The sequence below is a fragment of the Leptonychotes weddellii genome, chromosome 1, assembly GCF_054177405.1.
Source record: "Leptonychotes weddellii isolate Sample4059 chromosome 1, ASM5417740v2, whole genome shotgun sequence".
Lineage (NCBI taxonomy): Eukaryota > Metazoa > Chordata > Mammalia > Carnivora > Phocidae > Leptonychotes > Leptonychotes weddellii.
The window spans coordinates 109,333,205-109,358,793 of record NC_138369.1 but is presented as its reverse complement, the minus strand read 5'-3'; the positions used below and the strand labels follow the sequence as shown (position 1 = coordinate 109,358,793).

General features: G+C 36.3%; 1 protein-coding gene across 1 annotated transcript in view; it reads left to right on the top strand.

The window, feature by feature from the left end:
- Positions 1-25,589, top strand: part of SPATA16 (spermatogenesis associated 16) — a 224,633-nt gene that overhangs the window by 138,005 nt on the left and 61,039 nt on the right. Inside the window, 4 exon segments of the mRNA XM_081804100.1 lie at positions 7,925-8,041; positions 8,164-8,170; positions 11,349-11,378; positions 16,101-16,163. Of these exon segments, the coding sequence (XP_081660226.1) occupies positions 7,925-8,041; positions 8,164-8,170; positions 11,349-11,378; positions 16,101-16,163 (217 nt within the window).

The following is a 25,589-nucleotide window of genomic DNA, read 5'->3' as shown; positions in this document are numbered from 1 at the left end:
ATGTATGGTAAGCACCGATAAATATTGGTTGTTGTTATAAATAGTAATAGTAATACTCTTATTGTTTTTTGTTGTTATCAACTGAGAATCTAGAGACAGGCAATATTTGAAATTCCATGCTAGAGGCAGGCAGGGAACTTAAAAAAAAACTACTATCCATTGCTGGGAAATCTTGCAGGAGCAAGCATGGCTAGAACCCCAGTATAATCAAAATCTGGAGTTACAGTCAAGGCAGAAACACATTAACTAGATTTGGTCTGCAAAAGGTAGAGATTTGGTGTCAGGGATAACTCTCAGCTATTAGAACTAGGCAATTAGGCACACAGGCAGACTTGTTACAAAGGTAGAGAGACCAAAGTATAACTTCTTCAATGCTCATCAACCACTGAAATAAGTGAACTCAGAACACTATAAGGGCTGAGCCTCCTGATGAAAACCAAATGACTAGGGGTAGTGGAGTGGGGAAAAGGATAACCAGAGCAAAGTGCAAACAAAAGCAGATATAAGTTATTTAAGCCCTGTATTAGTCAAGGTTCTCCAGAGAAACAGAACCAATAGGAGGTATAAATATATGGAATTGGCTCATGCAATTTTGGAGCCTGAAATCTGTAGTTTGGCAGCTGGAGATTCAGGAGAGGCAGAGGTTTGGTTCCAGTCTGAAGCCAAAAGCCTGAGAACCTGGGGAGGTGTTGGTGTAAATTCCAATTCAAGGCAGGAGAAGACTGATGTCCCAAATCAACAACAATCAGAAAGCAAATTCTCCCTTATCAGACTTTTTGTTCTATTCTGGCCTTCAGTGGATTCGATAAGCCACACACACATCAGGGAGGACAATCTGCTTTACTCAGTGTACAGATTCATGTTAATCTCACCCAGACACACTCTCACAGACATCATGTTGAATCAAACATCTGGGCCCCTGTGGCTCAGTGACACGTAAGATCAACCATCACAAGCATCTGCTATTTACCAGGTGTTGTATGAGGCACTGTAATGGCGGGCCTTATAGCTTACAGTCCAGAGCAGTGTTGCCACTAAACTCCCAGTGTTGATGGAGATGTTCTGGGCTAGTCAGCACAGTAGCCACTAGCCACGTGTGGCTATTGAACACCTGAAATGTGCCTTATGTACCTGAGAACTGGATTTTAAATTTAAATTTTAATTCTTTTAAATACAAATAGCCACATATGGGTGGTGGCTACCATATTGGGCAGTACAAGCCTAGGAAAAGAAGGTAATAGGTAAACTAACCAGTAATTACAAAACATGAGACTTATGCAGGAAAAAGAATGTTCTGGTTGAGGGATGATAAGGCAGAACTTATTTACACAGAGTGGTCAGAGAAGGCCTCACTGAAGAGGTCATCAATGTTTAAGCTAAAGCCAAAAGGTCCAAATCTTGAAAAGAAGCAGCCAGGTAAAAAATGGAAGGAATAGATTCCAGGTAGGAGGCACCTAATATGCAAATACCCCAAGGCAGGAAAATTCATATTTGCTTTGAGCAACCGAATAAGCCACACTTGACTAGAAGGTGACAGAATATGTGTTGAAGAGGAAAACAAGGGCAGCCTATCACAAGAGTAGTAGACCACAGAAGGAGTTTGCATTCTGCTTGAGGTAATTTTTATTTACATAGTTTTTAAAGATCACTGTGGCTGATTGCTGTGTGGAAAATATGTGAGACTGCAAAAAGAAGCTTCATGTTGGGGGTGGGGGGTGTTTGCTTGAGTGGATTTGATAGTTTGATTCTCCCCCTGATCGGAATATAATCTCTTCAATATTAGTGTATATTTGTATTTAAAGGAATATACACTTTAATCAATAATAATCAATCTAATCAATCTAAATTAACAGCATGCCTATACATATGTTCTTTAGCTTTTTTCAGTACGGGAGAAAGGAAACAACCTCCTAAGTATGTTGATAATAGGGAAGGATTCTGTAGTTAGAACTATCTAATAGACACACTTCCAAGAAGTATCTATACCAGTTACACAAATGAAATAGCTGCATGCATACACCATAAGATTATCCTTAGACTCTTGAGAGAGGTCAATTTCCGAGTGTAGGAGAAAGAAAAGGAGGAACTTAAAGAACTTGAAAAGACAATCATGAAACTGACTAATGTCAAGCAAGGAGGACCCATGGAGAAAATTAAGGCAACTGGGGTTAATTAATTAATCTAGGGAAAAGAGATTAATAAATTTTTGTGAGGATACGTAGAACTGCTATCCAGAGGATAAGGTCTAGTTAGGTTGCATTAACCCTGGAGAAAGAACTGAAACCAGCAGACTAAAGCTGCAGAAGATGCTATTAATGGCTGTGAAACTAAGGAATCAATGAGGAAAGCAGAGCAATGTCCTTCTGTGGAGGTCTTTAAAACAGAATAGATTCTCATCAGTCTCATTTGAAAGGTTTAAGTGTGATCCTGCCTAAAGGCAAGGTGACGAACGAATGACTTTTCAAGGTCCCAGCCAGGGAGCCCTATGAGAACACACAGCTGATTGTGTGCTGTGATTTTCTTTTGTTTACCCATATCTTACTGTTTTACACCACCAAGTGGCCACGCTGAGTAGAAATGTTAAAGATTGTGAATATGAACATAGGTCTTGAGAACTGCCAATAGTATACTCTCATAACCTTAGAACTGCACAGTCTGTTTAGAAATATTCAATCTGTAAAATCACCTGGCATGAAAATGCTTAAACATTGTGATCCTTGTATGGTATTAATTTGGAAAGCAGAACTGGTACCTATCTAGTTAGTAATAATAACATGTTCAAATTCTTATATTGTGTATATGCTGTTCTGTAGAAATGGGATTTGATTCACGATAAGCTGAGTTATGACACAAAAAACTTTTATTTTAGATACATATATATTTAAAAGCCAGATTTTGACCCTTTTACATTTAACAGATGTATTACGTAAATTAAATGTGACTTCAGAAACACTTTCTAAAATGAACTCAAATATCATATCAAAGAAGAGTACAGTAGGCTTGCAGGGAAACCATAGTTATTGACACATGACTGAAGACGTCACGTTAAAAAATAATTTTAGATACAACATAATAGGCTAATGTGCTTCCTGGTACCTTTCCTCTTTAATTTACATTAAAAAAATACATCAGCATCCATTAGCATTTATTAAACTCTCCTGTGAGCTAAATGTTGGATTCTACATTGGGCCAGCCCACCCTGTCACTCCATTCCCATGCCACTTCCAGAACAAAAACATTGTTAAATATGAGCAGTGAGGTAATCCAGGGCCAGACTCCTTCTGGCAGAATCCTAGTAAGTTACGCAACTCTATAGCCCTCAGGTTTTTGTAACAAGAATTTAAATTTTTTTGACTTTAAAAAATTAGATAATGTGTAGTCATTAATTCAACAAATATTTCTTGTGTGACCACCACACCAAGACTGTTCTAGGCACTGGGGATAGAGCAGTGAATAAAACAGACAAAACTCCTGGCCCTCAGGAAGCTTGCCTTCCAGGAAAGACCCAGAGAGTAAATATTTTAGGCTTTGGTATGGATAGTATTGGAATGTGGTCAGGGTAGTCCTCACTGAGAAAATAACATCTGATAAAGACCTAAAGTAGATGAACAAGGAGGTCAGGGGGTATCTAGAGAAAGAACATCCCGGAACAGGGACTGTCAAAAGCAAAATCCCAGAGGCAATAGTGTACGTGTTCTTTTTGAGCCACAGCAGAGTAAACAGCTTTTCTGGAGCAGAGTAAATCAGAAATGAGATCAGAGACCAGATGACAGGGGGTTCAAATGCCATTTTAAAAACTGGTGTTTACTCTGAGCGAGATAAGGAGCCTTTGCAGTTTTAAGCACAGTAGTGACCTGCTCAGGAGCACTAATTTTAATTTTTTTGCCTGAGAAACTGGATGGAGGGAGAGTAAGGACGGTTAGATTCTCAGGTATAGAAATATTAAGTTCGGAATACCTATTGGGTATCCAAGTCGAGATGTGAAGAAGACAATTTCTACAAGTCTCAGGATCCAAAAAGAGGTTTAAGTTCAGGATATAAATGTAAGGGTTGTCAATCCATAGACTGTATTTAAAACCACGAAACTGGTGAGATCACCAAGGGATTGCATATAGAAAGAAAGAGAAGGGGCCCAAACATTGTGCCCATGTGGTAGGAATCCAGGGAGAGGAGAAGATACCAGAAAAGGAGGCTGAGAAGAGCAACCAGTAAGATTGAGGGAAACTGGAAAGAGCAGAGTTGTGGGACCCAAGTGGGAAAGTATATGCTGGAAGAGGGAACAAGCAGTTGCCTCACGTGCACCTGAGAGTGCATGCAAAATGAAGACTGAGAATTGAACCATTGTTTGTTTTAGCTGCATGGACACCATTAGTAGCATTGACAAGATAAGTTTCAGTGAAGTAGTAGGAATGGGAGCCTTGCTGGAGTGAGTTTAGGAGAGAGAAGGAAGAGAGAAATTAGAGATAGGGAGCACACACAGCTTTTTCAAGGAGTTTCTGTGGGTTTGTTGTTGTTTGTTGTTTGTGTAGAAGGAAAGAAAATGATAACTGGAAGGGAAGCAGATCAAGAGAGGCTTTGGAGGTGTTTTGTTTTAAGATGGCAGAAACAACAGCATTTCTGTGTGCTGGTAGAAAAGCTCCAGGAGAAAAGGAAAAAAATGAAAAAGGGAAAAGAAAATAAACGAGAGAGAGAGAGAGAATGAATTATTGGAGCAGTTCCATGGGTGGGATGAGATCTGATGCCGAAGTGTGGGGGGGTGGGTGGATCAGGTTCATACTCTGCTATGTAAAATGCTTAACCTGGTGCTTAGCACTAGTAAAGGCTCAAAAGGGACAGATATGAAGCCACCCTCTGTGACTTAAAAGGGGTTGGCTAAAATGATCCTCCAGTTCCAGTGCAGCTACAGTATTCAGTAGGTTAGTGAAAGTATGTTGAATACAATAATGACAATGAAACAAAGACATTTAGAAGCAACATTGAATCACACTGACTAGCCTCCAGGAGATTGGTCTAAAGGTAAACAGAGATACCTAAAGGAAAGTAGGAAGAATGATGGTTGCTCTTTACATTCGATTCATCAGGTGAGTCTGCCAGAACCAGGATCCCACAAGGTACTGGACTCCTTGTAGATGCTCTGAGTTGATTAATTAATTATCTTTGACCTTTATAAATTCAGCAAGATGAAAAACCCCTGTCTCTTGCCTCACAAATACTGCATGGTATAATGTTATTTCCATGCTCTTTTCATGTTCTTCCACTGAATTATATACTGATTTATAAAGGCTAAGCTGTAGGGCAGAGTTATGATAGGGAACCAGACGAAGGTGGGTAGTGAAAACGTAACTGCCGCTTCCACTGGGAAGAAAATGCGGTTGAAGCAACTACAATATAAATTGTGTTCTAACATTAAGAGAAACAAGTTATACTTATGAAAAGTATATTAGCAAACATGTAGCTTTCTGAAACCATTCTTTGTTATTTAATACCAGTATCTTTTTACTATTATAGTAATTGTGCTTCGCTGAGGTCAGGTAATAAATTTCAATGAATCTTAATTCTTCACTTGTTTCAATATAAATTTAGAGATATGTTCCTTTGGAAAAAGACTTGAGCCCCCAGGCATAATAAAATCAATTTGACAACACATCATTACAGAAAGAGCAACTTTTGGAAAGCATTAATAAAAATACTAAAACTTTTAATTTTACAATGGTGAACTCAAAACCAAATCACCAAAAGCATTAAAAATGCAGGAAAGCTCTAGAAACCCACTGTCATGATCTCTCTTTTTCCCTCCCAATTGTTCCAGTCTAAGAATGATGATCATTAACATGATAGAAACTATCGATTTAGCTTTTACTTAACTCAAGCCTCTGTGCCTACCATCCAGGATTATCGTTTACATTTTTTGCATGTTTCAAAGTTGTAAAATTTCTTTCTTGAACTCTGCACAGTAATCTTAGTACAGTGTATACGTTGTCCCTAAAGAGAAAACTGTAGACTGAAATCTTTAAGGGAGCCTGTGGCCAGAACATATAGAAGCTGGTGCCTAACTGCTGACTGACAATTATATCAATTCTTGTCACCTGTTGTTCAACCTCGTAATTTATCTTAGAGTTAGACGAACTATACCAAATCCAGCATACCATGTATTTTTGGAAATAAAGTCTTATGGAACACAACCCCACTCATTTGTTTACTTATTGTCCATAGGTCCTTCCATAGGCAAAGTTACCACATGGCTCACAAAGCCTAAAATATTTACTATCTGACCCTTTACAGGAAAATTTTACCCACCCCTGGTTTAACTAATGGCTGGTCTCCTCATTAAACAATGTTTGTTGAGCCATATCTACACTTCCAAATGGTAATGGAAGGAGGAATCAGAGTGCAGAATCAAGTCGTCACCTAAGAGTACCCAACTTCTATAAATACGTGTGTGCTGTCTTTGAGAATGAGATTTTTTACATTTTTCATTGATTTCCTAAATTCAGAATTTATTAAATGGATTTCTATTAGGTGACAGGTACTTAAGTAGACTTCCTTTTTAGGTAGTCATGAGAGGAAAATTTTTCCAAGTGTTTCTATCAAATGCAAATTTTGAAATTCACTTTTGCCCCCTCTCGTCTATAATTTTTATAACTTTTTTCTACTTTTTACATATTCACACAACATCAAAACTTCCTAGCTCACTTTATTTTATCAGTAAACTAGGGCTTTGAAAAATATAAAAGGATTCTTAGAAGATTAGTTATTCCTAAATTATTGTCATTTATTTTCAATGTCAGTGGATAGCTCCTTTCCAATACCACATGTGTAAAAAAATAGAGCTGAATAACCCTCCAAATGATGGTATTTTTTTTCATTGTTATTTTTTAAAGTCCTAATTTCTGTCAGTTCTGAACAAGAACTAAACATTCTAATTCTTCCGACAGAGTACCATAGTAAGTTTTTAGCTGCCGTGCCTTGGACAACCTATATTTAGGGAAGGAAACTTTCTAATTCAATTTACAGTGGTGTCAAGAAACAACACATATCTGCAGGCAAAGATAAGAAAAACATCCAGGGGTACACCATGATAGCCCTACTTAAATAAATAAACTTTTGGTACCACTGATTAGGTACACAGGATTATTATATGTTTAATTGGCTAACGTGACAATTTGGAATTACTTCTAGTCACATTTATTTGGATTTGGAATCTCTGGAGAAAAGAAATAGAGAGGCCTAGCAGAAACAGTCATAAAAGTAAACTGTTTTTCCAAAGGGTGCTAAGCAATGAATTAATATCAATTGCACAATAGTTTTTAATATCCTCTTAGCTTAATAAGACTAATTCAGTGGTTGTACACACTAGATACCAAAACCAATTCAACTAAACACAGAAGTTAGGGGAGGGGAGTGTTTGTTGAATTAGAAATTTTTTATTTTTACTCTTAAGGAGGCCAATTGAATCAGAGGTGAATAATCTTCAATTCAGGTAAAGTCTGAGATATGCTTAAGTAACAGTAAAATAGTTAGTTATATAGGCTATGCTAGGTTTGAAGGCATTTTGGAGTCCATAAAATATATGTTGCTCTATAAATGCTCTGAAGCTTTATAAGGGGCAACCAAAACAATGCATTCCTTCATAGTCTTTAAGTATTCTTACACTGTACAAGCAGAAAAAAAACATCTAGGAGACAAATGGCTGATTGCTTCTTTTAGAGTTTTAGTTTAGATTAAAAGAAAAACAACAGAAGACAAAAACAACCCTACTTTCTACAGTCTAAAATGTGAATGGGCTTTGCTTAATATTAATCTATTCAAATTTATATATGACAAAATCTTCTTCCTCAGTATTTATATATACTACCTGTTAATGGTTTTCCTTCTGCCCTATAAATTTGTGGTTTGTTTTTTTTTTAATTGTCCTTCTTCTTAGGAGTGCCATGATTGCTGACTACATGTTCTGGCTCTGTGGAGGAAGTGAACAGTATATAAGCAAGCTCATCAAACTGTACTGGCAGGTAAAAATTGATGTCCCAACTAGGGAGGAGGAGCCCATCTCATTTTTAGAACCAAAATGAAGGATTGGTGCTTAAAAGACTGCTGAAAAAGGTAGCTCTGGCCATATCAATCAGAAGGACACTACTCAGTAGTAATGTATTTATAATGAAGTAGATTTTCTGTGACAATTTTAAGGGCAAAATTCAAGGCTGTTAACCCTTGGCCCATACCTCAGTTTTACAACCCAATATAAATTTTAGACATCCCAGGAACTATTTTCCCAAGCATGCTGCTATAATGACATGATCCTTTAAAATATGAACATTGTATATTCATAGATTCTTATTGATCTATGATCTGTAAAAGCATACCCTAAAGTAACACCAATTACATAATAAAGGAAAAATGCAAAGGTCAGTTGTATTGGTTGGGTAATATTTAGTGTTTTGGACACCTAACTAATAACAAACTGCAGATCTTTTTTCTCATTTATTATTCAAAATGGCAGCAAGAAGTCATATCAAAGGTCAATTAGATCTCAAGAAGAGATTCAAAATTTCTTAGAATTATAAAGAGAATTTAGAATTTACTGGTTCAATCTCCTTCACAATACACAAATCTTTTCATTTCTTATCAGCTCTCAGCAAATTGTCAATAAGTTTCTGCTGAAATAGATCCAAATGAAGAGCTCATTTAACTCCAAGAAACAACATTCAATTTGCTAATTATTAAACTGTTTTCCTCATGTAAAGTAGATTTCTACTCCCTTAGAACTTCAATCCAGTGGTTTCCAGGAGGACAACATGGACCAAAAGGAAACCCATTTCCAAATGAAATTTTTTTCAAATATTTGAAAATCTACTACAAAAGCCAAATCCCTTCTCCATATCTTCTCCTCTCAAGACTGTGTGGGGCCTTTTATTCCTCGTACTTCAAGATGATTTAATTTAATTTAATATGAACCTTTCAAACCGACTAGAATAAGATCTGCTAAAACACAAATATGAAAGTGAGAAATAATCATCACAGTGTTTTAATGCTTCCTGATTTTTCCCATATTTTTACTACTGTGTCTTGGCTCCCAGTTTTCTGTCTTTATATCATGTGTTATCTTTATTAGGCAGTAAACATTAGGTTTATCATATAAAATGCTCAATAATTTATATGGTTCCATCTAAATATTTGGAGCTCAATTTACCTACTGTAAAGAATAAAGGTTTACATTAGTCCTACTATACTTGAGACCTGTGATTATTTGGAAAAAAAAATTGAACAAAATTTTAATCTCAAAAAAATTTATTAATTTGCTGATAAGTTTAAAACTTTCCTAAGGGAATCTGTAACATGCAAAACAGTAGCAGTTACTTATAGTCATGTAATTAAATAATTGTAAAGACTTGCTAGTTGTCACTGTGAATTGTGTAAGACTGATGAATCACAGACCTGTACCTATGAAACAAATAATACATTATATGTTAAAAAAAAAGAGAGAGAAGATAGTAGGAAGGGAAAAATGAAAGGGGGAAATCGGAGGGGGAGATGAACCATGAGAGACTATGGACTCTGAGAAACAAAATGAGGGTTTTAGAGGGGAGGGAGTGGGGGGATGGGTTAGCCTGGTGATGGGTATTAAGGAGGGCACTTATTGAATGGAGCACTGGGTGTTAGGCGCAAACAATGAATCATGGAACACTACATCGAAAACTAATGATGTAATGTATGGTGATTAACATAACATAATAAAATTAAATTTATAAATAAATAAATAAATAAATAAATAATTAAATTAAAAAAAGAATTGCTAGATGTAAAAATATAAGCAAATTGGGGCGCCTGGGTGGCTCAGTTGGTTAAGCGACTGCCTTCGGCTCAGGCCGTGATCCTGGAGTCCCTGGATCGAGTCCCGCATCGGGCTCCCTGCTCGGCAGGGAGTCTGCTTCTCCCTCTGACCCTCCCCCCTCTCATGTGCTTGCCCTCTCTCATACTCTCTCTCTCAAATAAATAAATAAAATCTTTAAAAAAAAATATAAGCAAATAATATGAGCTATAGATACAATAAAGGAAGAAGACTTTTTATTAAAGGATTTCAAAAGCTTTTGGAGAGAAGTGGGAAAGGAGTTGAATCTCAAGGATTAGATATAACATTCAGCAAGCCTGGCATATAATAGGTCCCAAAAGAATGTTTGATTTAATTTATTCATTCACTAAACAAATAAACACTGAGTACTTACGGGCGTTTTCTACATCAGACTAGGAAAAAATAGATCCAGTGTTGGTGCAACTGGTTAAGATTTACTATAAATAATTTTTTTCTGTTTCCTTTTGTTAATATCCCCATTTTATTTACCTCAAACTGGGAAAATAATCTCCACTTACCAATACATGCATGCTTGCTATACAAAAAGGAGGAAAACAAATACTATTATTTAACTAATCTGTATTAATAAAAGATAATAAAAACATATTTCTCCTTGTATTTTCTTTTTCTCTTTATTTTTTTAATCCCCATCTCCTATTTAACCCATACCCCCAGCCCCTACCCTTCTGGTAACCATCAGTGTATTCTCTATAGTTGAGTATGGTTCTTGGTTTGCCTCTCTCTTTCTCTCTTTTTTCTTTTCCTTTGCTTGTTTGTTTTGTTTCTTGAATTCCACATATAAGTGAAATCATATGGTATTTGTCTTTCTCTGAATGACTTATGTCACTTATCATTATACTCTCTAGTTCCATCCATGTCATTGCAAATGACAAGATTTTATTCTTTTTATGGCTGCATAATATTCCATTGTATATATGTACCACCTCTTCTTTATCCATTAATCAGTCAATGGACACTTGGGCTGTTTCCATAATTTGGCTATTGTAGATAATGTTGCTATAGTCATCAGGGTGCATGTATCCCTATGAATCAATATTTTTGTATTTTTGGGTAGTAAGTATCTAGTGTGATTGCTGGATCATAGAATAGTTTTATTTTTAATTTTTTGAGGAATCTCCATACTGTTTTCTACAGTGGCTGCACCAGTTTGCACTCCCACCAACAGTGCAAAAGTTTTCCCCTTTTCCACATTTTCGCCAACACCTTTTGCTTCTCGTGTTATTGATTTTAGCCATTCTGACAGGTGTGAGGTGATATCTCACTGTAGTTTTGATTTGCATTTTCCTGAGGATAAGTGATGTTGAGCATCTTTTCATGTGTCTGTTGGCCATCTGTAATGTCTTCTTTGGAAAAATGTCTATTCATGTCTTCTGCCCATTTTTAATTGGATTATTCATTTTTGAGATGTTGAGTTATTCTTTTCCTCTTTTAATTTGAAGCAACTTGGCATATTGGAAAAGAGCCCTTGTTTGGAAGTCAGGTCTGATTCAGTCCAAGTTCTAACAAAATAGTTATCTAACCTAAGGCAAATTAGTCTCTAGAGGAACTTCAACTAGAAAATAAGAGATGACTAGCAGAAAGTGTTTGAGAAGGTCTATTCTTAAAGTTAATTTTAGCACTGAAATCTAATATTTTAAACACCTCCAAAAATGATGTCACACATATTAAGATAAAAAGAAGTAACATAATTAGAAATTTCATCCTGCAGATAAATTCCATAAACTAAACCCTCTAACTAGCCTCAATATCAACACACCACACCATTCCCACCATTTGCATATTTCCTTATGCGAGCTTGCCTGTCCCTGGTCTTAATTTAAATGTATATATCTTCCTCCTTAAACTTTGTTCTGTCCTAAATCAAAAGGGGCTTTTGGACATTGCCAGAGAGTGCCCATCCATGTCATCTTTAAAGACAGTTATGCTCCACCAACCCAATCTACCATGGCAACTGAATTTAAGAATGTTGAATTTACAAATGCCCTCAAACATCACAGACTAGAAACTGTATCTGCATATACATTCATAGACATCCATTAAGGCTTAGACAGAGGCTCTTTTCACTACCTTTGTAAGTGATGAAGTTGCTGTATATCTTCCTTTCAAGCACATAAAAAAATACCTATCACTCTGGTCAGTTATTCTTCTTCGAGGTCTTAAACAAGAAATGGAAAGTTTGGGGATGCAAAAATTTGAGAGCCAGTCTACACTTACTCTCACAAATTGTTGGCTTACAAATTCTTGGATACAAAAGAACAGACCTTTACTTTGGTGAGCTCAAGAACACTTTTCAATTGTATTAGGAACAGTTTTCATATCATCAAACCAGCAAGAAAAAAAGGCATAAAACTCTGCACTACATGACAGCTCACACTGGAATATATCACTCTGAATAAAAGTGTTTGCACATGTTATTCTATAATAGAGAATCACCTCTTCTAGAGAGCTAGAGAGGGTTGGAAATAACTTGTCACAACTGTACTTGCATGCATGCTTCTGCAACCTGATACCCAGTCTCCTATTATCAGCCACTCTCCTTTTCTCAAACACCTTGAGACCTCATCACAATTCTGAGCTAATTAACAAAATAGAAAATTCCTAATCAGGCTGATAATTAGCTATTTTGAAGCAGTGACCACTATGTATTTATACATTGCTCCTAAGACAATAATATTTCAAGAAGATTTTTACAGTAAACTGTAGTCCACCTCCTAGGCCACCTGCCCCTTTAGATCCGGGACTAGATTTAATAGCATCAGGAAACAAACATGACTTCCTTTCCTGTTTCCCTTTCCTGGTTTCCCACCTTCACTTTCAGCCATGCTGTCAGCCACATGGATTGTCTGGTGTGTGGCTTTCTCTCCTGCAGTGTGAGTAACAGAGCCAACTCCAGTCTGCACTGCTCAGCAAAATGGAGTGAGAAAAGATGGTAATGGCTAATTTTGCTGCAGAAGTCCCACAAAACAAGTGCAGAGGAGCCCCACTAAACAGGGGCAAGCTGCCTGATCAGCTCATTCTTCACCTTAATTGTTCTTTTTTAAATTTCTTTCTTTCTTTTTTGAGTCACAAAGCCCTCTGAGAATCTGATTCCATTTACAAGCATCCACCTAGAAACAATACTCATAAACATATACACAAAAAATGTGCTTACTATTTGTCTCATTACATTGGAACTCCTACATGTAGAATAGGAAAAATTATAGTTTCATCACTCTTATGAAAAGGTTATGAAATTTTTCTGGAATAAGAAATTGAAATATATTTGACATCACATCAATGTCAATGTTTCATTTTAATAGCAATAAGAGGTACAACCCTGATTCACAAAGTCTCTAATAGCAAATGGAATCAGAGCTCCTGTAACTCACAAGATCTCATATGGATAGACAGGCATCAACAATAACCAAAATTCATATTACATCACTTCCTTTGTCCTCAGGTCAATGAGATTATCTTTGTTAAGTCTTTATCATCAAAGTTATCTAAGTCAGCAATTTGTTTCGATTTTAAAGCCATCTGAACAAAAAGTGACCTTCATAAGAAATAAAGCCATTTGCCAAGTGTTGATTTTTGTCCCTAGAAACTCTCAAGACTTTGTCAGTCTCACCTCCAGTCCATATTGTTATATGACTCCAGCCACCTCATTTAGAATAGCAGCTTGACAAAAAAAAAGAAGAAAGAAAGAAAGAAAGAAAAAGAAAGAAAGAAAGAAAGAAAGAAAGAAAGAAAGAAAGAAAGAAAGAAAAAGAAAGAAAGAAAGAAAGAGCTCATAGTTTTTCAGCAGTATCTCTAATAGTAAATTAAACATTTTAACCAAAAGAGTTGCTTCTTTTATGTGACTAAGATATCAGCCATTATAAAGCTAGTCCTGGAATGAACTCCTCACTATCAATCTGTTCTAAGAAGGAGTTTTCTTTTCTCTTAAAAAATTTTCAAGAATTAAACTAAATCACTTCTACATTTCTTCTCTGAATTGCCAAAAACTTCTCTATTAAGAAAGAGCCTCATGGTGTATTCTTGTATCTTGACAAAGATCTACTGAAAAGGCACTGATCTGAGCTTTTGGCTCTGAGGAAGTTGACGACTTTCACAGAAATTGAAAGACCTCTTTTGGGATTGTTGGAGGGGCTGTTGATACCAATACAAGCCCCTGTAGGAAGCCTGACACGTGGACCATCTTTCCTTAGTGAAGCAGCAAAGGCTGAGGCAGTGCCAACTTCACAGATCCTCCATCTGTGCAGAGAATACCAAGACTTCCCATCCAATTCAACTTGTACTTGGCATTGAATGTTCACCATCTTAAAGATATCAATGGCCTAAATGGTTTCCAGAGAGGGCTCACCAACAAGAAATTTGTCTTTGGTGAAATTAGTCTACTCTCAAAGGATAAAATCAGGAACTGGCTGCACTGAGATGCAAAAGATTTTCCCCAGCCACATGCTTGAGGAGGATAGTGCATAGTCTGTGGGCCCTAAAGCCCTTCCATCGTGTTCAGGGATTCAACAGACCGCGGGTTAAGTCCCTTGTGTACTCCTTCTCTTTGCAACAGCCCTTTTTCCTCTTGGTATTGGGCCTAACAGAAGACATTTATTGCTTCCAAAACTCAAAGCAAAAAATAGCACCGAGAATGTTCATGTCATATAGTTCCTCCTTAAACTGCACTATAGTCATTCAAGCTTGAAACCTTTCCATCCAGTGTATGCAGACTACTCTTAAATTAGTGGGTACTTTTCTTCTTTACTTTCAAATTGTATTTGTCATTCATACTCATTCAGGAAATATTTATTGATCACTTATTAGTGACTGTATGTTAGGCACTATGCTATGTGTTAGAAATACAGCAGTGAACAAAATAGACATTGTCTTGTCTTCAAGAAACACTTATGCTAGCACAAAATATTTGTTAACAAGAAAAACAGTTGGTACTTAAATTAGACACCACTTCTTCTTAGTCTGTTTTTCTTGCAAGTACTATCAAAGTGCATTGCAAATAGCGATTCAATACATATTTGTTAAATTCAATTAACCAAACTAAATACTATTTTACATTAAACTCAAACCAATAATGTCAAAAATATTTTGGAATAGTTTTTTACTTGTTATTTAAAAATTCTGTGCTTATACAAATTCGATAAGTATTTCCGTGTGTGTGTGTGTGTGTTGTGTTTTAAGTTCACAAACGTGTACAACCTTGTGCTTTAGTTGAGTTTGGGATTTATCAGAGTATTTGGCGAAGGTTGCAGATTTCCAATAGTCTCCTTTCTCTCATTGGTTTCTGTGCTCATGGATGTCTCCATGCAAATCCTAAGGTCTTATCTATTAGCTTCTTTCAAACATAGCAATCAAGACAGCAGCAAGCTAATGGATTTCTCTGCACTAACCAGAGAATGATACAAGATAACTTAACACTGAATGTTATTTGATCCCTTATACCAATAATGAGACTAACTTTTTCACTCCAGTTCTTTGTTTTTCTTCTTGATATTACAAAATTATCCCAATATTAGTCATTTACATGATACAGATTTATGATATATCAACCTCAGAGTAAAAATAAAATCTTCAATGTGAAATTACAGGCAAAGTAAGGTCAAAGAACCAGAATTTTTTTATTATCTTTAACAAAACACCTACACATTCTGGAGAAGAAAAATGTGTTCTCTCTAAAGATTTGCTTCCATGTGAAAAATGTTTCCACAGAAAGGAACAAATAAAAATGCCTTATAAGCAGTTCTCCTAATGGCCTTTGTTTATAGTCTATTTATTTATTTATTTGGCCCCATCAGGCATACAGTTTATAAAATATTTGGACAAGGAGAGTCTAAAAATAACCCAAACTTTATTGTATTTAGTACAGATATAATTTAAGAAGCACCAAACTCACTCACCTAAAAATATTTTTCCTATCAACTGTCATGTGTCATGCTTAAATTTCCACCATTTGACACTGAGTCTCTTGTCAACCCCACATTGTATGCAGAAGAAATTTTGCCTGTAAATGTTTAACTCATTAATGGGTGACTCAACACAATTGGGAAAATTATTTTGAGACTTCTTAGTACCTTTGGAAACATGAAAGCAGAATCCTGAAGGAACAAGATGGAAGGAAACGTAAGCCCTGATAAGGAAAGGTGACAGAATGTTCTGAATATAGGGAACGTAGGATGAGCAGAAGGACTCTAAGAAGGCAATGGATAAATGTGCTTAACTCAGAAAGGAAAGAAAGCAAAAGAAAACAGACACTATAGAGCAGTAGAAAGAAGTCAGGCCTAAGATTCACAAGCTGTACCTTCTAGTTCCAATGCTAGAATTCAGTTTTGGATAAGTCACTTTCATTTCTGTATTAGTCAGCCACTGCTACGTACTGCTATGTAACAAATCACTCTTTAACTCAGTGGCTTATTATAATAAGCAGGTTGGCTTATCAGTCATGATTTGGCTGATCTAGACTGGTCTTGGATGGACTTGGTGAGGCCTAGCTCCAAGCTGCAGAGAAGCCCAAGAATGATCCACATGTCTCTCATCCACCTTTGAACAATGGCTACCTGATGTCTGTTCATCTTATGGCAAAGTGCAGAACTCTAAGAGAGAAAGCAAAACTATATAAGCACATTTCAGGCCTCTGTTCATACCATGCTTGCTAACATCCCATTAGCCAAAGCAAGACATATATGGTCAAGGCCAAGGGCAAGGGGTAAAATTCTTCTGTTCACTGCAAAGCCATGACAAAGGCATGGATGTGATATGGTTATAGGGAGGGGGGAAATTGAGACCAGCAACTCAATCTGTTGGTTTACCACAACTGCTCTGGACTTTAGTTTCTGCTGCTGTATGATGACAAATTTGGCCTAGGTCAGTGGTTCTCAAACACTGGTCTAGTGACCAACTGCATCAAAATCACTTGGGAAAATATTTAAAATATTAGATTCCCAGAGTTGGGTGAAGTTTGAAAAACTGTCTTTGTCTACTGCCCCCCAACTAGGTGATTCTGATGCACAATCCTGAGCTAGATGGTCTCTAAGGCCATTTACAATTTTTTAAGTTCATGACCAACTAAGCCTACCAAAGTTTATCTAGAGCCTTGCTAGATGCAAAGGTAGAGTGTCAGAGTACCTGCACAGGAAGAATCCCTAAGCCCCAGATTCTCCCCTCAGTCCCACTATGTAGAAGCCTCCAGTAAGTGAGGCAGCCTGTACTTCCTCTTTTTAAAGGTTAACTGCCCCCTCTTCTCACCATGATATAAGTCAGATTTTCCTGCCCACCTCCCATGCCCAAAGCAAATTTTTTGGCTGCCTCAGAATTCCTTCCTACATTCAGTTTTACATCTAGACAACAATGTGCATTGCAGTTGTTTTTAGTCACTTGCCTACAAAGAGATTTGTCCATTAAGCTAGGCAATATTAAGATTCTCATCTTATGAATTCTCATATTTTTCAGTTAGAAGACAGGCTCAAGAGGAAGTGTCCAAATTGAGATGAGAGGTAAAAGAGAGCTTCCTTCCGTGGGTCTTGGAAAAAGATAAATGTAGAAATGAATTTCTCATCTAATTATTCATTCCTGTTTATATATTCTTTAATGATATGTTTCCGTGGTTACCAGCGTTGTTAAATGCTGCCTGCGTTTCACTTTGCTTTGATGCTATTTGAGGTAGTATGCCGGTAGGAGAGGTTCACTTTTAAATGAAAGATGTAATTGAGGCATGTGTTTGATCTAAGGCTGAGTGTTCCCGTGAAGATAGTGACCGTGACATTTTCTGTCTGTATAGTTTAGTGTAGTTCTTCCATTGATGTTCTGTGAGTGTCCCAGGCATTAGGAAGGAAGAAAAGAAGGAAAGGAGGGAGGGAGGAAGAGATGGAGGAAAGAATCTGAGCCATACACATATTGAATTCATGTGTACATTTCAGTACTATTATATATATATTTAGTTACACTGATTTGGCCAGACTGTCAAGTAGGTGAGGTTGCTTTTTACATGCCCCATCCCTCTCTTCCCCCATACTGTCCCTGTTCCTCATGCCACCTATACAAGCCAAGAGCCACAGGGTTCTTTCAAAAATGTGTCATAGGGGCGGCTGGGTGTCTCAGTCCTTAGGTGTCTGTCTTCGGCTCAGGTCATGATCCCAGGGTCCTGGGATCGAGCCTCGCATAGGGCTCCCTGCTCGGCAGGAAGCCTGCTTCCCCCTCTCCCACTCCCCCTGCTTGTATTCCCTCTCCCGCTGTCTCTCTCTTTCTGTCAAATAAATAAATAAAAATCTTTTAAAAAAATAAAAATAAAATTTTAAGAAAATGTGTCATATATTCAATTACCTCACCTCAGTGTAAATCTGCATCAGAGGGCCATCTTGTCAGAGGTTGTCTGCTTTTGAAGCCCTAATTGCCACTGAGAAATACACGGCTTTATCCCCTGCTAAAACAATGCCAGGCCTCCAGATCATATAAGAATTTGGGGGCCGTGCCTCAGAATGGGCCCTGCAGGAAGACAGCATATTTCACTTGTATATCAACCCCCTATCTGCAAGTTGATAATTCAAACTCATTAGAAAATAGCAGCATCACATCAAACAAGAAAAGTAATCCTCAGCCACTCCTAAGAAATATTTACTTAGTCCTCATCTTCAGAAATAATAAATTACATATATACTTATATATAAATATATAATTAATATAGAAATATATATTTATAAACATATAGAAATATATATAAATATATATATATATGATTTTTTTAATGGTTTCTGTTTTGTAAGAATATCAGTGGGTTTTGGAGGAAACTCACACCATTTAATAGAGTCAGCTTTTCCTTTTCTCTTTTTCCCTCCTAAAAAGTTTTTTGGGTTTCTGACAGTTCTTAATGGAGAAGGAAGTAACCTCTAAATTTCTTTTCATTTTCTCTCATTTGAGAATGATATGGGTTTCATAGATTTAAGGCAGTTTGGGCCTTCTTTTACTTGAACAAATTTAGGGATAGCTATTTGGTTCCCAGGAGTTCTGCGCTATTTTGCTAAATTGTCATGAGGTTATTTTGTTTACTTCGAGACTTTGCGTTCCGGTTTAAATTTGCGAACACGTTGATTCCTTCTTTGTTTGGTTTGCATCTAAAAATCAAAAATTGTTATGATCCAAACCAAATTTAGAGATTTTTATAGTTATCTTTTATATTTCCCATAGATTTTTATAGGTTACTGATTTACAAGCTTGCAGAGAAATTGAGGTCACTTATTTTAGCAGTTGGAGATGCGGAATAACTAGTCCATGAAATCATGAAATTTTTTAAGCTGTGTGCACCCAAGTATAAGATCATCTGTAAAGCTCAAAGCTTTTAATGTTTTTATTTATATTCAGCCATTTTTTGATGGCATTGCACAATTAAAAATGAATTCTCTTCTTTTCTTGAATTCACAAGATTTTCCTCATTAATTTTTGAAGACTGCATACTCTACCTGTACTATAGTTTCTGGCTGTATCATTTTCTTTTTCATTTCTTTTTCATATTTTCCAATCTCCCCTCTTCTAAATAATGAGTCCCCAGCATTTTAAATGTCTGTCTTCAACAAGTGGCATGATTTCCTTTTTTTTTTTTTAGGATCCTAAAGTAATTGTTAAACTGACCTATTTCTATCCGAGAGCAAAAGTGCTATTTTATAAAGAGCAATCCAAACTAGGAGTCAACAGCCTATGAGGGACAACCCCCAGAAAACCTTGGGAGGACTATTTCAAGCCCAAACCTAAAGAGATGCAAAACACCATAATTAGCATGGCAAGTCTTTATTTTCTTTATCCTTCCTCAGATGGGGTTTGGCCTGCTTTAATATTCACATATAAGACACAAATCAGAGAGAAAACTGGAGTCTGGATACATACATAACTTGGAAGTATAGTGGCAGGTCTCTTAAAGGTAGCACTTCATTTCATTTCATCTAATATCACTTGAAGTTGTAGTTAGTTGTTGTCATACAGTGTGTGTGTGTGTGTGTGTGTATAATAAGTATTTGTATATATATTTGACAGGTCCATCACATTTTTCACAAATGCAATTATGCCCCTTCTGAGACCTCTTGATGATGAAAAGTTGCCTATAGAAGGATACCTGCCCCATAATAGCATCCTCCTGCAATCTCTTACCTCCTAAAAAATAAAGGTCCTCCAGGAGGGAGCGACAGCCTGAAAGACATTAATTACAGACAAATGAGAGAAATAAGAAAAAAGAAGAAGAGGTGTCTGGTTGCTGGGGCAAAGCTGAAACTTGAGGGAGAAAAGAAATTATGGGGCTGTGGGAGTATACCAAAGACCAATTTTGAGTAATAGACCTTAGCACTATAAAGACATTTTTTGACACAACACACGGTCCCTTTTACTGGATCCCCAGATATACCATCATCCTTCCTTGGGTCTGTGTACCACCAGGGCCATGGAGCTACTAACTTCCAAGATGACTAGTTCTCTCATTGGAAGGCTCTATTAGGACATTTTTCCTACTGCTAAGGATTGCACTTCTGCCCTCCAAAGCTTTATGGAAGCTATAAACTCATTTGTGAGTCTGCACACCATAAATGGCTCAGAGCAAGAGGCTCTGACTAAGACAGAAGGACTTGAATCCCAGCTCTGTCACAAAGTAACCATGTGAGCTACTGCATATTGTATCTTATAAAAACTGAGTTTTCCTAATCTTTAAAATGGGATAACGTGGAGTGCCTGCGTGGCTTAGTCAATTAAGCGTCTGCCTTTGGCTCAGGTCATAATCCCAGGGTCCTGGGATCGAGTCCCGCATCGGGCTCCCTGCTCAGCGGGGAGTCTGCTTCTCCCTCTGCCATTCCCCCTGCTCATATGTGCTCTCTCTCTCTCCCTCCCTCAAATAAATAAATAAAAATCTTAAATAAAATAAAATGGGATAATGCCTGTTTTCCAGTGTTGCCTTAACAAGTAAAGAGAATAATGTATCTACAGCACTTAGCCAATGCCCAGGAGCACTCACTTAATTGATAAATGAGTGTTACAGATTTATCAGTGAATTAAATGAAGTCTACAACAGTAGGTTGCTCTCTGATGACAGAAAATTAGTCCTTACAATTTACATCTTGTCTCCAAAGTAACATATTTGGATTCTTTCAACTTCTCCAAAATACAGTTTTTCGAGGGCATCCTAGACTTTTCCACTCAAAAGTGTCTTGCATAGTAGCCTAAGAAATAAAATAAACGGTGGAAAAAGCAGTTCACGTCTAGGAACCAGGTTACCAGGTTCTTGTCCCAACTCTGCCGTTAATCAGCTTCGTGCACCAGCAAGCCCAATCTAAAACCATCAGTCAAAAAATACAATCAGAAAACGATAGTTAGGGAAAAGAATATCTACCTTCATATAATTAAACTAAATATAGAGAAGAAATGTACAATGACAAAAAAGGGTCCCAAACTGTGTTGACATTTACCACTGAACACAGAGGCTAAAGCCCATTACTAATACCCATTTGTGCTTATGAAATAATTACAGGTAATGTAGCTATTTATTCCTGTGATACCTTTTGGTGATTCATTTTAAGTCATCAAGAATAAAAACTCTGTGGCATCCTAAAGAGTCTGGAGGCTGCTGAAACCCACACTTGTAACTCTGAGTTTCTATCAGCTGGTATTTCTCTAATGTGCAGGCAGAAAATTATTCAGAGTCTTTAGAACAAGAATGTACTTTAAATTCTATTTATAAATTATATGTGCTTTGCCATTAAATAAGCTAGACCAACCCAAGCACATTATTATTTAAGCTGCCTTATCAAGAAGACTTTCATTTAATTTTTGTAAATATTTCCCTTTGAGACAGGCATGCTTATTGATAGCATTCCTTAAATCCAATGAGGGGCTGGTGGGCAAAACAGTCTTATTGTGAGCAGTAGGTGTGAAGGAGGAATATTCTGTTTTGTGTTAGAGTTATTGCTGTGAAGAGGATCTTGACCTGCTTTAGGTTTGGTGTGGTCTATTTGTTTCTCTGTTAGAGTTAGAGTCAAGTTCTTATTGTCTGTGAAGACAGGAATAAGATAGTTTTGGAAAAAGAAAAAAGAAAGTAAAACTTGATCTCATACTTCTAGGAATTTGCAATCTAACTAGAAGGATGAAAAGTCATTGAGTGGAAGAGAAATCATCGGTTTAGGAGAGACTTGCACTCTTGTCCTGCTTCCTTCTCTCATTTTGTGACCTGAGTTGAGTCACCAGAACTCAGCAAGCCTCAGTTTCCTTGGTTATAAAGTTGAGTGATTTTAAAATAATACCTTAGATTCCTTTCATCTCTTTAGCTCTATGCTAAAGGGACATAGAAATGAAATTTCCTACCAAATAGGATTAAAAATTAATAAAGATTAAATTTTAGGCATTAAATGCTGAAGTTATCCAACTAATGGAAGCATGATATATAATCAAAACCTTAACTCTAACCCTAACCAGACCGGATAGTGGACAGCAGTGTACATACACCCACCTCCCCCCACCACACACATATATGCTAAAATTCTATGGCACTCACATACACCACAAAACTAAAGTAAAATTAAATGCCTTAGAACTTAAAATGATATTTATTGTGGCTGTTTTTAAACAGGATGGATTGCAAAGTAGAGAATTCATAACTGCTATCTAAAAATTTGCTCACCTTGGTACAAGTAACCTGTTCATACAATCTTTGGTCATTTCCACATAGTGCAAATAAAAATTTAAATATCTTGATTTAAACTGCACGAAGACATAACTTTCACATCACTGGACTGATAAATGTAATGGCAAAGCTGCCAAATATTCCCTTATATTAGAAAAATACAGAACTCACAGTGAAGGTTGTTTAATAAAAGAACTCCCATAAACCCAAGGTACTATCTCGGCATTAAAATGTTGATCGTCGAGGCAAGGGCAAACAATCAATTATTACATATTGTATTCTGACATACCATTATATTAATAAAATCATCATAAAAATGTCAATCTTGGCTGTTGTGTAAGTGATACAGTGAATAGGTTTATAGGGAAGTCTCAAGGTAAGATATTTTGCTCTTTAGGTAAATTTGCTCTTTAAGTTAATTCTAAATTTCAAGAAAATTGGAATCTTTCAAATTGAACCCATATGTATTCAAAGGATTGAATTTGAAAATTATTGGTCACAAAAATTTTCTTTTTCCATTTTCTAGAAAATTCTAGTCATCATTCAAAATTACATCATTATTAATGTAATAGCAAAGAACCATATTAGCCACTAAAGACTAAAGATTCCCATCTCAATTTTTATAGCTTGCAAGTGGAGCCCTGCTTCCGGTGCATCTAATGCTAACTCTGAAAATAATATAATCATAATATTCATTCACTAGTAATACCTACTTAGATGGACTTTATGAGGATTAAAGGAAATAGGATATAAAAAAGCATTTCTCACACTACTAAATGAAAAGTTATTTTATCTCTTAAAATACCATGTTTTTGGTCTACATTCTAACTAATACATAAAACTTAGTAGAAAAAATAGATTATGAAAGAGATTCAAATTTTCTTTTATTATTGTTTGTGAATTAAATAGACTAACTGTTATAACAAACAACTCCAACATTCCAGTAATTTGAAACAATAATAGTAATTTTCTCACTCACGCTGTAGTTCAGTGTGGGTGTTCCTGATTGGTTCTCCTCAAATCAGCAATAATGAGAACCCATAGTTCTTCCACCATGTAGCTCCATCTTCCTCCAAGTCCTGCGAGTCCTCCCTCTTCAAGAAGCTGATAGAGAAAGAAAATGGAGGATCATATGAGGCAGAGTTTTATGGGCCAGGCCTAGAAAGAGTACCATTCTCGCTTATGCTTCATTGATCCACACAGAGCCACATGGCTACATTTAACTGCAAGGGGGTCTGAAAAATGCCAACCATGTGCCCAGGACTCATATACATATATATGTTCTAAAATTCTATAGCACTCACATACACTGCAAAACTAAAGTAAATTAAACCTTTTAGAATATAAACTGGTATTTATTATGACTGTTTTTAAACAAGAGAGTAAAACCCAGGAGGTAAAACCATAATTTTTGAAGATAAAGTGAAATATAATATTTGAAACCCTAATTCTAATTCTATAAAATTAAGAAGCTGTTCATCCTGAGAAAAGTCACTTAAGCCTCTTCAAGTCACTTAATTCATCTCCAATTCAATGAATTGGGCTGGAAAATCCCCAAGGTTCCTTACAGATACAATCTTATAAGTAAAGCAATTTACTGCAATTATGGTCAACTCTGATGTTGGAAGCATTAAAGGAATAATTTGATAATAATCTATAATAATTTGATCACATTTTCTAATTAGAACTAACGAGATTTCTGCTACTGAACCACTATCACTGGACACATAGTTAAAAGGTTACAGTTTGTCCAAGTCTCCAGCAAAAAAGTAGGGGGAAAAACTTCATAATCCCATCATCCTGAAAATGTTTGTAGTTTATAGTTTCTGCCAGATTTATCCTAGGCACTGTGAGTGTTCTTAAAAATTTATCAGGAAGAAGCAACCTTCTTGGATTTAGAAGAGGGAGTGAATTTTGTTTCTTTTTTGCTCTTTTTTGTTCATCTTTTCCCTCTAGTTTGATGGCTTTTCCTTTATTCTTGATGGAGTATCTCTCTTTACTTATCTCCCCCATTGTGTCCCTTGTTATAAAATCATCCTGGACAAATTGATTTCTGAGGTAGCAAATGGCTCTTTTTGCTTAGCTAAAGAACAAGATGAAATATAAGTTACCGTTTGTAGAGGAAATGAGCTGCCCACATTCATTTTTGGTTTATGTAACTGTAAGCTTTAAAACTTGATAAATGTGAGGGTAACAATAGAGAGTTATTAGAAACCCCAAATGTAAACACCTAATTTCAAAGCTTTTTTTGTATGTAGCAACAGAGAAAGTATAATTAACAGTAATGTACACTTACCAACAGGACATGAGGACTGACTTTTTTCCCTATTCTTTGTACACGTGAATCATTTATTGACACCAGAGAAACTCACACATTGGGAAAGAATTACTCAATTGCAGAAAATTTTTGTCAAATTGAAAAGTATCATTTGAAATCCACCTTTACTTTTAGCACAGCTTACTTTTTTTAAGGTTTTTTACATTCCAGTTAGTTAACATACTTTTTTACATTCCAGTTAGTTAACATACAATGTAATATTAGTTTCAAGTGTACAATATACTGATCTAACAATTCTATCATCACCCAGTGCTCATCACAACAAGTGCACTCCTTAATTCCCATCACCTATTTAACCCATCCTTCCCACCTACCTCCCTTCTGGTAACCATCACTTTGTTCTCTATAGTTAGGAGTCTGTTTCTTGGTTTGCTTCTCTCTATTTTTTTCCCTTTGCTCGTTTGTTTTGTTTCTTAAATTCCACAAATGTTTTTCTCTGACTGACTTATTTCTCTTAACATAATATGCTCTAGCTCCATCCATGTCATTGTAAATGGCAAGATTTCATTCTTTTATGGCTGAAAAATGTTCCATTGTACATTTATACCACTTGTTCTTTATCCATTCATCAGTCAATGGACACTTGGGCTGCTTCCATTTTTTGGCTATTGTAGATAATGCTGCTATAAACATTGGGGTACATGTATCCCTTTGACTTCATGCTTTTGTATTCTTTGTGTAAATGCCCAGTAGTGTTATTCCTAGATTATAAGGTAGTTCTATTTTTAGTTTTTGAGGACCTCCATACT